The 12,952-nt window shown below is 39.8% G+C and overlaps 1 protein-coding gene and 1 long non-coding RNA gene across 7 annotated transcripts in view; one reads left to right on the top strand and one right to left on the bottom strand.

Moving 5' to 3' along the window:
- Positions 1 to 7,521, top strand: part of OCLN (occludin) — a 41,572-nt gene extending 34,051 nt beyond the window's left edge. For all 5 annotated transcript variants that reach the window (XM_059694413.1, XM_059694414.1, XM_059694415.1 and 2 more), the window contains 4 exons: positions 573 to 788; positions 2,404 to 2,575; positions 4,910 to 4,951; positions 6,479 to 7,521. In XM_059694413.1, the coding sequence (XP_059550396.1) occupies positions 573 to 788; positions 2,404 to 2,575; positions 4,910 to 4,951; positions 6,479 to 6,601 (553 nt within the window). In that variant the 3' untranslated portion in view covers positions 6,602 to 7,521. The remainder of the gene's footprint in view (positions 1 to 572; positions 789 to 2,403; positions 2,576 to 4,909; positions 4,952 to 6,478) is intronic.
- A 535-nt stretch (positions 7,522 to 8,056) lies between these two features.
- LOC132233570 (uncharacterized) lies at positions 8,057 to 12,870 on the bottom strand. Of its 2 annotated transcripts, none has more exons than XR_009452664.1 (2): positions 12,756 to 12,870; positions 8,057 to 11,923 (listed from the first exon to the last, which is right to left on the bottom strand). It is a non-coding gene; the product is annotated as an uncharacterized LOC132233570 (long non-coding RNA). The 2 variants fall into 2 exon arrangements; XR_009452663.1 differs by lacking the exon at positions 12,756 to 12,870 and adding an exon at positions 12,447 to 12,581.
- Positions 12,871 to 12,952: the final 82 nt, after the last annotated feature.

Raw genomic sequence — 12,952 nt, 5'->3', positions numbered from 1 at the left:
ATGAAGCTTTTCAGTTGTTTTTAATTTTTAGTTTTTTGAGATATCTTGGAAAGGAAATTGCTATAACGGAGTCTAAGGTTAATATTACAAAGGTCTGTCTCTGCGAGTCAGCTTCCAAAGGTAGGTATGCGTGTGCATTCATTCCTCTTCTCCACTCCACATGCCATGGAACTCGAAGAACCTGTAGAAAGGAATCATGGCCATTGTTTTCCTGACAGCCTTTTGTGGAGTGTATCCCCAGCGCAGGTCAGGTAAACACGTCTTCCAGACCAGCCTACATTAAATGAAAGCTTAGATCCATTTCACTTAGAAGGTTTATAAATGGGCTCCTCCTACAGGGGAACCGGAAAGCTTCTCTTGTGTACTGGAGGATCTGAGCTGGTGCTACATTGAACGCAGGACACTAGGGGGTCCGCTCAGTGTTGAGCATATGAGCACTGTAGGTGCTTGAGTGAATGCACCTACATGCAGAGCTCCTAATAGTTACTGTTGCTGCTCTTCGTGCTTACAGTGCACTGGCAAAGGCTTGCCGTGTGCCCGGTGATCACTGAAAAGTCATTCCTGTGTATTAGGGTGCCGGAAGTGGTGCAGGAGCTTCCCGTGACGTCCCCTGCGGATGACTTCAGGCAGCCTCATTACAGCAGCGATGGTAACTTTGAGACACCGTCCAAAAGGGCTCCCACAAAGAGAAGGGCGGGCAAGTCCAAGAGGCCAGAGCAAGACCACTATGAGACAGACTACACGACCGGCGGCGAGTCCTGCGATGAGCTGGAGGAGGACTGGATCAGGTACGCGCCGCCTCTTTCGCTGGAGCCACCTGCACATTTGATATTAGCGTTTGGGAGCTGTTGCACCCTAAACTGGGGTGGAAGGTATAATTCCATTCTTTGCCAACCAGGACCGGAGACTGGCCTTTTATGTTTTTTTCTTAGTACTCGTTCGTAATAAAGATCGACAATGGAGGGGGTATGCTTGGCTGTAACAGTGTCTTACACGGCCCCCACGCATGGCTGAGCAACTTCACCAGGGCTCTTATTTTTGCCAATAATTACTCAAGAAAGGCCTTTAAATAAATAAAATACAAGTATAGAGGAACTTTATTTTACTGATCACAAATTTCCCAGACTGGTGCTGTGGCTCTGCTTTGGCATTTACTTTTAAGCTTCCACGATGACACCAGGGATTCTTTTAAAAGTTTATCCAAAGGATTTTGGAAAACAGTTCTGTATACAGTTGTTAACAATTTAGTGTTCTGGCCAAGATTGAGGTTAAGTCCTTTGTGTGTGTGTCAGTGGTTTTGTTTTAGGCCATCAGCACAGCTATACTCGTGTTTGATGTAGCCCTTTTATGCCCAAGTATTATGAGGAATGGGATACAAATCAGAAACATTTGTGGTGTGAATGGTGATGGATGAAAACATTGCTTCTCAAGGTGTTAGGGATGCATGGCGTGGGTATAGTTTGAAATCCCCTACACCCGAGTGTTTCTCAGACCTCGTTTCCCCTCTCTCCTTAGGAGTTTTTGGCCTAGCTCAGCCATATACCTGTGAAATGTTTGTTTAACTTATAGAATATTTAAATGAAAACTTTTAGAAATTCTGAATTCTTGTTTCCCTTTTGAGCAAATCCTTTAATTTATTCTCTCTGCAAAATGAAGGTATTAGGCTGACTTAGATCTAAAATCTGAAATTCCGTATTGCTAAGAAGATCCGTAGTTTTGTGACACAATTCAGTATTTCCTCAGTGGATTAGGGATGAATAGCATTACCTTCAGATGTCAAGAACAGCTGGTATATTGAGAGATACAGTGATACAGAAACTCAGGGTTTTTTCCATAGTTTAATGCATTGCCAGGTTATTTGTACAACGAGCGTGCATTTTTATACATGGACATTTTAAAGTCTACTTTTATCATCAAAGGACTTAAAGCTATTTCCACTTAGGAAAAACAAGACCAAGATAAAAAAATAAACAACAACCCATACCCCAAACAGTCTGAAAACTGTAGGTGGTAGCGGAAAATAGCCAGCTGCCAGTGGACTGCCCTGGCCCCGCAATGACGACAACATGCCTCGTGTTCCAGAATACCAGTTCCAAGACATGCAGAATAAGGGGGTTCTTATAACTTGAACCTTAAATTTCATAAATTACTTTTAACTTTATTTCCCAAAATTATGTAGGAATAGTTTTTATTAAAAAACAACAACACATACAACATGATCAGTGACGTAGAAAGTATAATCCTTCCTAAGAGAACGATTTGCAGCCCACCTTCCTCTCCCCATCAGCTACAAAAAGAAGAAGGTCATTCTCCATGTCCCATCAGCTTTATTATCTTTGAGGAAGAAACACTGGATTTTATGTCTGCTAAGGGCACATAGTCATTTTCTCACTCAATTTTTAGGGAATATCCACCTATCACTTCAGATCAACAAAGACAAGTCTATAAGAGAAGTTTTGACACTGGCCTGCAGGAATACAAGCGCTTACAAGCAGAACTTGATGAGATCAATAGAGAACTCTCTCGTCTGGATAAGGAATTGGACGACTATAGAGAAGAAAGCGAAGAGTACATGGTAAGTTCAAATATGGTAATTATATATTGCATATACTTTACTCTGATCTATGGAGATCCAGTATCCTTTATATTGATGTTAATACAAAATGTGTTAGTAATTATAAAACTGTAATTTCATTGACGAATAATTGAAATTGAATCTTGGATGAAAGTCTTTCCAAATTGAAGAGTATACTAATACTAATTTACTTAAGAATTACAAAGCAGCCCTAGCCGGCTTGGCTCAGTGGATAAAGCGTCAGCCTGTGGTCTGAAGGGTCCCAGGTTCGATTCCGGCCAAGGGCACATGCCTGGGTTGCGGGCTCGATCCCCAGTAGGGGGTGTGCAGGAGGCAGCCGATCAATGATTCTCTCTCATCTTTGATGTTTCTCTCTCTCTCTCTCCTTCTTCCTTCCTCTCTGAAATCAATAAAGAAATATATTTTTTAAAAAAAGAATTACAAAGCAGTAGTCTACATACATATATTTCTTCCTCTTTAAAAGGAAATAACTATGGCACTTTTTCTATTTATACACCCAGTTCATTCTTTGTGTAAAAAATTCAAACAATACAGAATTGCCTAAATTCCTTAATTTCCACCACCTGTTTATCACCAAAATATGGGTTGTTGATATAGGCCCTTTGATAAGGAATCATCTTATATGTTTTACCTATATCTCTCCCGTATTTTTACTCAAAAATAGTTTATGGTTTGTTTGTTCTTTGATCACCCGGCAGAGGCAGTATTTATCTGTGTAAAGTTACTCTTCCCGTTGTAATCCCCCTTTCCATAGTATACTATTGATCATACTTAAGAATTGAAGACTTATGCTCCAGCTCTCCAAAGGAGATGTACCTACACAAATTATTTGGAATTCTTCTGCATGGAAAATGTGTCACCTCTCCCATTTTTAAAATTTATTTAGTCAGTCACTTTTCAGTAAGGGCTCATGGATATCTTATTTATACATTAGCTTATAATCAAATACTACTTTATTGTTATAGCTCTGACCATTGGGAACTCTTTCAGCTGCCTCCTTTGTCTATTTGATGTACCCCATCATTGTGGGGGGGTTTCTTTTTTTTTTTTTAATTAAATCTTTATTGTTCAGATTATTACATTTGTTCCTCTTTTTTCCCCCTAAACTCCCCTCCTCCCAGTTCCCACCCCACCCTCCGCTCCGCCCTCACTCCCCACCCACTGTCCTCATCCATAGGTGCATGATTTTTGTCCAGTCTCTTCCCGCATCTCCCACATCCCTTTCCCCCCCAAGAATAGTCAGTCCATTCCCTTTTTATGTCCCTGATTTTATTACAATCACCAGTCCATTTCATCTAGGTTGTCCAGTTTATTGGAGTAGAGTTGTTCGTAGTATTGTTTTACAATCCTTTGTATACCTGTTGGGTCTGTTGTTACTTCACCTCTTGCATTTCTGATTTTGTTTATTTGGGTCCTCTCTCTTTTGTTTTTTGGTGAGCCTGGCTAGAGGTTCATCAATCTTGTTTATCCTTTCAAAGAACCAGCTCTTGGTTTTATTGATCTTTTGTATTGATTTTTGGCCTCTTCTTTTATGGCTTTTGTATGGTGTTATAGTGTTGTCATAAACTTTAATCAGTTCAGTGAATAGTATTGATCATTATTGTGCCCTTGATGTAGAAGTACAGAAGTTAGAAAGATAACTAAAATCCTGTGTCATCCCTCAAAGAATTCATATCCTGAGAGAAACTGACATCTAAACAACTTAGACAATGTGACTAATGTCATATTCATATTATAATGTAGAAAGTACTATACATAACTGCTGAGAGAAGGAATTAGGTCTGCTGAAGGCTTGAAGAGTTTAGGAGAGGCTTCATTGAGAGGTAACCATTATAGATTCTCTGGGCAAAATAAGGTACGGGTGCATGAGTACAACAGCTTCAGGGAGAATATGATAGAAATCTGGAAGCATTAACATGATTAATTATTTAATTTGCAATTAAAAGGAATTGCAAATGATGGGTGCTAAGACTGGATAGGTAGGAGACTAGATCAACAGAGAGGTTAATGGGGAGCTCTGACAAGTTTTATAATGCTATATAACCTGATCAGAACAGTGCTTTATAAGAGACTTCTCTGGTGTCAGCGTGGCACATGGACTGGCATCGGGAAAGATGAGAGCAACAAAATAGTTACCTGCCTGTGTGAATGGAACTCAGGCCTCCTGCTGACCAGTTTCAAGAGCTTTAAAACTTCATTATTTTAATTTCCTGTATTTTTTGCATCTTTAGCTTCAAATTATAGCATCAGTAATGTTATTTTTGAACGTGGAAATGCCCATTAAACTTATTCCCTTGTGTTTCTCATTAATAGGCTGCTGCTGATGAATACAATAGACTGAAGCAAGTTAAGGGGGTAAGTATCCCAGGTTGTAAGATTCTCCGCGGAGTAATTTTTCTGTTGCATGTTTTTCCTTGAACCTTGAGAATACCTTGACACGCATGTACTGATTATACACAGAAGGCCCAACAGTTGCAAGATAAACTATACCTGAGAAGTTGGAACCTTAATTTAAGTTGTTTGCAGCTATAACCGATACTGATTTTTTTAAAAACTTTTTTAAAGGTTGAAGGATACATACATACAAGTATATATCATAAATGTCCAAGTTGGTAAATTCTCACAAAGCAACCACATACCTTTGTACCTGGCACTCAGATCAAGAAGTAAATTCCCTTGTAACTCTGAGAATGCCCTCCTGTACTCTCTTCCAGTTTTTGCTTTCTCTCCAGAGGTCACCACCATTCTCACCTCTAACATCATAGATTACTGTTGCCTGTTTTGAACTTTATATAAATGGAACCATATATGTGTGATTTCTCTTTAAAAAACGATTGATTGATTTGAGAGAGAGAGAGAGAGAGAGAGAGAGAGAGAGAGAGAAACATCAATTTATTGTTCCATTTATTTATGCATTCATTGGTTGCTTTCTGTATGTGCCCTGACCCAGGGACTGAACCCGCAACCTCGGCGTCCAGGGACGACGCTCTAACCAACTGAGCCACCTGGCCAGGGCTGGGTGATTTCTTTTGCTCAGTTCGGTGTGAGGTCCATTCCTGTTTTGGCGTGTGGTTGTGGCTCATTTACTAATTTTGTGAAGAAAACACAACTTACTCACTTCTTCTGTCATTACTGAGCATTTGGATTGTTTCCAAGTTAGGGCTTTTGCAGCGAATGCAGCGTCAAACATTTTTGTGAGTGTCTAAGCACATGTATACGCAGTTGTTAGGTACATACTTAGGAGTGAAATTGCAGGGTCATTGGGGAAGTGTGTACTCAGCCTTGGGTAGGTACTGTCAACCAGTGTTCCTGGTTTGGGCCAGTTGAGATTCCTACCAAGTTGTATAGATTCCTGTTGCTCTATCCTTACCAGCACTTGCCATTCCCAGTCGTTCTTGACTTCAAATGTTTTGTTTTAAAAGATTTTATATTAAACTTGTAAAAATTACAAAACATCGTGATTTTAAATGCCTGAGTTTAAAAGCATGGATAGTAAGTTTCCTGTCTCATTCATCATTAATCCAGTCCCCTTTTCCCAAACTGGTATCACTAGTTTGTTGTTTCACTAAATTTTTAGGCTAGGTATGTTATTAAAAAGGCCAATAGGTGTTTGTTTGTTTTTTTGTCACTTTACAAATCATTAGAAATTCGTGTGTCGTTCTGAAAACTCAGGTTAGAAGATTTTGTTCAGCAAAGAGAATCAACTGCCTATCTGGCTTGAGATACTGCCAGGCGCCTTATGTATGTTACGGCATTTCACACTCCCAACAATTCTGATGACGAATAGTCCCCTTTTTTGATTGATCTCTGCCTTCCCAGCAGCTGCACATAACTCATTTTTATTTTGTTAAATTTACCTGATTCATTTTTTTCCCTTTTTAGTCTGCAAATTACAAAAATAAGAGGAATTATTGCAAGCAGTTGAAGAGTAAGTTGTCCCACATCAAGAGGATGGTTGGAGATTATGACCGAGGGAAAACAGAAAGCAAATTCCAGATTGTCTGAGTGATGGAGAAGTATCCGACATCTCTGCAGTGGTGTCAGCATGCAAAATGACTTTGGACTCTAACCAGAAAGGCCAAACCTTTGTGATCATTACAAAGTTTTGGTAGCTTTCATATCATTGGTATGGAAGCATTTTATAAATAGCTTTTGATAATCAACTGTGCTGAACACTCCAATTAAGGATTTATGCTGTAAACACTGGTTCTGATATTAAGAACTGTTGTTTGAGGTTTTCAAACCTTTTCAGGAAGGTTGCTGAGTGTACTGTGCTGTGAACTTTCACGCCCTAGGCAGTCATGTCTTAGTGCTTCATTAGTTCCAATAGGTAATCTCATTGAATCCTCCCAGGATCCTCTCTTCATGTAACTGTTATTTATAACCATTCCTTTTCAGAGAAGGAAACTGGGTCCCTGCAGTGAAGTGAAACCACTTGTTTCCTAGCTTGCAGTTTGGTTAAGTCTGTTTTATGACTCCATTAATGAAGTCCCTAACCGTTCATATTGTAGCTACTACGGATATACATTCTACCAACTTCCCTACTGATTTTTTTTCTGTGTGTAAATGGTTAAAAGAGCTTTTTATTGTTTTATGTTATCTTGGTAATAAAGACCATATAAAAGTAACAAATTGTGAAATTTAAAGATTGTAAATATGTATTTACTTTTTAAAAATCAAAATTTAAAACCACTAGCTAGAATTTTATTGTGTATTTTTAAATACTTCTTAATCTTTTATGGTTTACATGCTTTTTTTTTCTTTCTTTAACCAACTAGGCGCTTTCATTATATTAGAGTACCTGATTACATTTATAATTCAGTTGTGACTTGAAATGTATCTTACAGGAATGTTCAAGTTCTGTACATATTTTATAAGGTATTAAACCAGGTGTTTTCTTTCTATAATATACCTGTTTGATGTCATTAGTGCTGTTAATTTTAAGCTTTGCAAAACTACACTCAGCAATTATATCTGTTACTGTTTTAAACTCTTTTGGGTGTTATGCTGGTTGCTTGTTTCCCAATCTGTTAATAAGGAAGCCGATTCGTCTGCCCTTAAATCTCAGCACTTTCTTTTCATTCAGATTTTTATTAGTAAAGTAAAACTAACTGATAATACAGGGCATGCCACTAGCCAAGTTGATTGTGGAAATATTTTGAAGAATCTGTAAATTAATCATTAGTCTGCAATTCAAACATTTAAGTGTGTCAACGTACCTGTAGAGATTTAAAAATTTTTAATGACACTATTGCAGGATTCCCCCTCCCCACCCTTTGCCCACCGCCACTCTCCCCGGCCTCTCCCTTCCTTGGCCTTTACCAAATTACTGTCCATGCCCATGGGCTATGCATATATGCCATTTTTAAAGGAGTTTATTTGAGCCAAATGTTTTGACAACATGTCAGGAAGCAAGATCTCAAATGCTCCAAGAATTACAGTTTTGCAGTTTCTTTTGTATATTTGGAAATAAGGAAGCTTACACGAAGGTCGGAGAAAGCAAGGTAGGGATTGTATCACAAGAAAAATGATGTGCTCTCTTGAAGGTGGTTATGCCTCAGAGGAGTCTGAAAAAGAGGAAGACCCTGGTATTTCAAAGGTGTGTTAACCTAGAAGCACAAGAAAATGGACAGGGCTTACGTAAGGCAAAGATAAACCTTTTACTGAAGAAGTTACATGCCACCACAATCAGCACAGGAATTTATGATCAGCCTTGGACTTTTCAGGTTTATTACAGAGCCCCTTTTTCATCTACAAGTATGTCATTTTTTATATACCAGTCTGAATCATTTTCCAAAGATAAACTTTTGTTTATTATTGATTTTTAGAGAGAGAGACACATCAACTCGTTGCTCCATCCATTCATGCATTCATTGGTTGCTTCTTCTTTGTGCCCTGACCTGGGTCAAACCCATAACCTTCACATATTGGGACAACGCTCTAACCGACTCGCCCGCCAGAGCCCAAAGATAAACTTTTAAGTAATGTTTCCATTATAACACTGATTCATTTCTTCAAAATTGAGGAAATTCTTAATTTCCCAGGTGTTTTACATATATGAGTAAAGATAATAGTCTATGCTTTTCATACCTGTTGGGCTCACATCAAATGGTAAGGACTCTCTTGAGCCACTTAGCTGATTTTTACGTGTGCTAAAATTTTAACTTTGTGCTTGGAAGTCAATGTAATTAGTTTATGAAGGCAAGCTTGCCAGTGTTCTGACAAAACCAATTCAGCTGAATACAGAAAATCAAATAGCATAAGTCTGCGTTGTAAAATTGTGCCATAAAATTGGACTTTGAAATACAAAAACAAAATCATTTTGCAAATGTGGTACTTACTACAGACCACTTCAGGAGCCAGGATCAGGGCGTTTCTGATGGGATTGACATTAACTAGCTGGCTAGAACTGAAAAGCCACTCAAGCAGTTTCCTAGTCTGGAAAGCAAGAGGTTTAGATTTGATTTCTGAGGTCTCTTCCATCTCTGACCTGTGGTTCTTATGTCTGCATATACTTGTTCAAGGTCTTGTTGTGAAAGCATGTGGTCTATTTGATAAAGGTTCACTGCATAAGATTTTCTTACATGTGTGTTTTGTATTAAAACTAGATGACATCAACATTTTTATTTATTTTGAAAAATTTAAAGAAATATTGAAAACTATAAACATACCTGTACCTACCACCCAGAAATAAAAGGTGTTAGTTTTGTCACATATGCTTTGTATTTTTTGAAATAAATTTAACTCTTAGTATTTATAGTAAAAGTTACATTCTGTATACACGCACACATACACAGAATATTTAATTTCTTACAACAGTTCTATCGACTTGCAACCATTTCTCATTTTACAGTAAAGTAATGATCTGATGGATTCACTGGTCCATTGTCACATTCTATCAAGTGACTAAACTAGGTATCTTTGATTATGAGGTTCTATACTCCCAGCCACTTTAGCTTGATTTTCTTAATGAATTAATGGGTTGGATAAGGTAGAGTTGCTCTGTCCTTTTTAATTTTGAGTGCATTTTAAGTACTTACAATAATGTGAAATGTTTTCATATAAATATCTGAGGTTTCTATAACGACCTGAATGGGGGGCATGCATGTATAAAGGGTCAGGGCAGAAGAATTCTTTAGTCATGGTTCCAGGGATCTTAGATTCAGTTGGCTGGGGAGCGGGTGGGGGAGTTCCCTAACATAAACACACTTGTCCTTTTTCAGCATTGGGATTGGAAGTATCTCAACTGGACATTTTAAAAGCTCAGCCATAGAAATAAGAATTCAAACTCAATCTCCTGGCAGCTCATGGTTCTGCTTACATTCACCATATAACTCTTCTTGTATGAAAGCACAAATACATTAGATGGAAGGTGATCTCATCCCTCCTGTGTTTCATATTGTTAACATTTCTCCTAAAGCAGTGGTTCTCAACCTTCTGGCCCTTTAAATACAGTTCCTCATGTTGTGACCCAACCATAAAATTATTTTCGTTGCTACCTCATAACTGTAATGTTGCTACTGTTATGAATCATAAATATCTGATATGCAGGATGGTCTTAGGCGACCCCTGTGAAAGGGTCGTTCGACTGCCAAAGGGGTTGTGACCCACAGGTTGAGAACCAATGTGACCTAAAGGGACTAGTTTTCATGAATAAAATGTCCAAGTATCGTGTAGTTTTTGGAAAACACTGTTAAAATTAATGCCACTTTGGAGTTAGAAAAAGAACATGCACACAGAACGCGGGGGCGGGGGGGGGGGGGAGGGGGGTGCGGCGGTGCACTCGCACACACACTGTGGAAGGGTGTTCCCAAAACATCTTTAGTTACTGCCAAAGAGCCTCCTTGCTCTTTCCTGCAAGTGGTCTTGCTTTGCCCTCCAGCAATTACTGTGCTTATGTGTGACCTTGGGCAAATTACTTAGCCTTCCTGTGTCTCATTTTGCTTATTTGAAAGATATCTGTACCTAATCTAGTTAAATGAAGGTAGTTAATGTGTAACTTAGACCAGTCCTTGTCAGAAAGTAAATAAAAAATATGGCCAGTTACATCTATTTCCCAAAGCTGGAAGGTGAAATTTGAAACGACTTCTGAAAAAGCAAATTGTGTCTTAAAAGTTTATGTATTATCCCAATCCCCTATGTACTTCATCTGTGTTGGGTGCAGGTTAAATTCTGAATTGTAGACATCACTGCATTAGGCTTGGCACTGTGACTATTCATAAATGATGAACAAATGCTTAAAAGAATAGAGTTTACATATCAAGATAAGGATTATTAGGTACTATTATAGAAATTCTGGAGGTGTTTAATGAGTCTCTTGAATGATTTAAGTTCCATCTAAAGGTACTGGAATAGGCAGGTTCACCTCTCCCAGTCTTTGAGGTTGCACACTTTGCATATCGGCTTGATTCCACTGGCTGAGCTGTTCATGAATTTCCTCACTGTGGATGGTGTCCAACCACCGACGGGCAAAGAACAAACTGTTCCATTCGTTATAGTTGTCCCTTAGTTTTACAAGTTGGAACATTTGGCTGGGTGAGATCACTTATTATACTACTTGGTACACGATTAGAATATTGTGTCATAATTATGGCAAGGGATTATGGATTTATGCATATTTCAGTTAGCTTTGCTTTAGTACCATTCCTACTTGACTCACGGTCTAAAACTACAATCTGTACAGAGGAGAGTAAACTTTATAGTTGCTAAAAGTCTGAATATGCTTCTCTCCACGAATATGCTTCAACTTAAATTTATTGGAGAGCCCTCTGTTTCCCCCCCGATTTTCCATTAGAAAGTTTCTAGGGTGGTAAACCTAAGTGAGAAACTTGGAGCTTGGGACTGTGGCTGTTGGGAATGCATCCCATCTTGGAATAGGATGGTCCAGCAGAATGGAAGGAAAGAAAAGAAAAAGAAGAAAGCATGGCGTTTATAGAGAGAAGGGAGGGAGGGTGGGAGGAAGGGAAAGGGAAAAGTGTGGTGTTTGAGTGAGTCCTGTAGAGGAGTCAAAGATGTGAGGGAGGCAAAGATGGAAGGTGACTGGCACTTTGGGAAAAATCATCAACACTAATTTCCCCTCGCCCTTTTAAAGACAATAAGGCCTCATCTTCTGGTTATGGAGTTGCCACTAGTGATGGATAAAACCTGTAGAGTAGGTGGAGGTATCCCCATTCTATAGATGACTTGCTTGAGGCCACCCAGCTAGTCAGGCAGAGCCTGACATTAAAGCCGGGTCTGTTCATTCCACTACTACGCAGGATGGCTTCTGTTTGTTTTTGAGGGAGTAGAACACATGGGGAAATAATGTTGGTGCCAATAAAGCCATACCTGTAACGAAGGGGAAGCAGATGCTAATGGGGAAGCAAAGCAGCTCCAGACCCTGTAGTTCCTTTCTGCTCTTCCTCTCCTGGGCCTAACCTTTTAAAAAATATTCTGGGGTTGCTGTGCCTCTCCATTGCTCGAGCATGGGAAACGCTAGTACCTAATTCCATATGTCCTAGCAGGCATCTCTAACAACTTTTCCAAAACAACGGATCTTACCCACCCCCTACCCTCTCAGTAATTGCAACTCCAACCTTTCAGTTGCTCAACCAAAAAAGTTTGGAATCACTGGTTCCTTGCTCATAATACACAGCCAATCTATCGACAAGATTGTGAATCCAACCGCTTCTCACTCCCTGCACTGCCCTACTGCACTAGTTCAAGCCACCATCCTCCCTCCGAAGTTCTCACGATGCCCACAGCCACCCACCCTCTGATTTCTGGGGCCACCATTCCCCCCCCTGCTCGCTCACGTAGTCCCTCAAACACGCCAATGTTCTTCCACCTTTGCGCTCGCATCTCCCTTTACCTGGAGAGATCTTGATCGTCCCTAATACCAGCATGGTCAACTCCCTCTCTCATTCTGCTGGTGGCTCAACTGTCCTGGTGCGAGTTCCTCTGACCACGCGATTTAATACAGCCGCCCATTCCTCCTTTCATGCTTCATTTTACTCAATGCCACTATCACCATTTCATCGAGTCTGTTTTTCTTGACAACTGTCTCCATAGAAGAAAACCCCAGGAAGCCAAGGATTTCTGTCCGTTTTTTCACTGCTGTGTTCTCAGCGGTGAGAACTGTCTCAGGCCCCAAGTTAGTGTTCAATAAAACATTCCTTACATGAACACCGGGAGCAGCAGAGGCGTCCCTGAAAACTTGCCCAGCAAGGTCCTGTTTAGCTGCTGCCGTTCTGCATGCCAACCCTTAGAAATAAGCAGTCATGCTCCTCAGTTCCCGCATCGATGGCTACCGGGACTCCAACCTTCCAAGATGGGATGATGCTTCTGTCGCCTCTTCCTTAGCTGGAAGGGGGGGAC

The sequence above is a fragment of the Myotis daubentonii genome, chromosome 4 (assembly GCF_963259705.1).
Source record: "Myotis daubentonii chromosome 4, mMyoDau2.1, whole genome shotgun sequence".
Lineage (NCBI taxonomy): Eukaryota > Metazoa > Chordata > Mammalia > Chiroptera > Vespertilionidae > Myotis > Myotis daubentonii.
The sequence above is the reverse complement of the archived record's forward strand: the minus strand, read 5'-3'. Positions and strand labels throughout refer to the sequence as shown.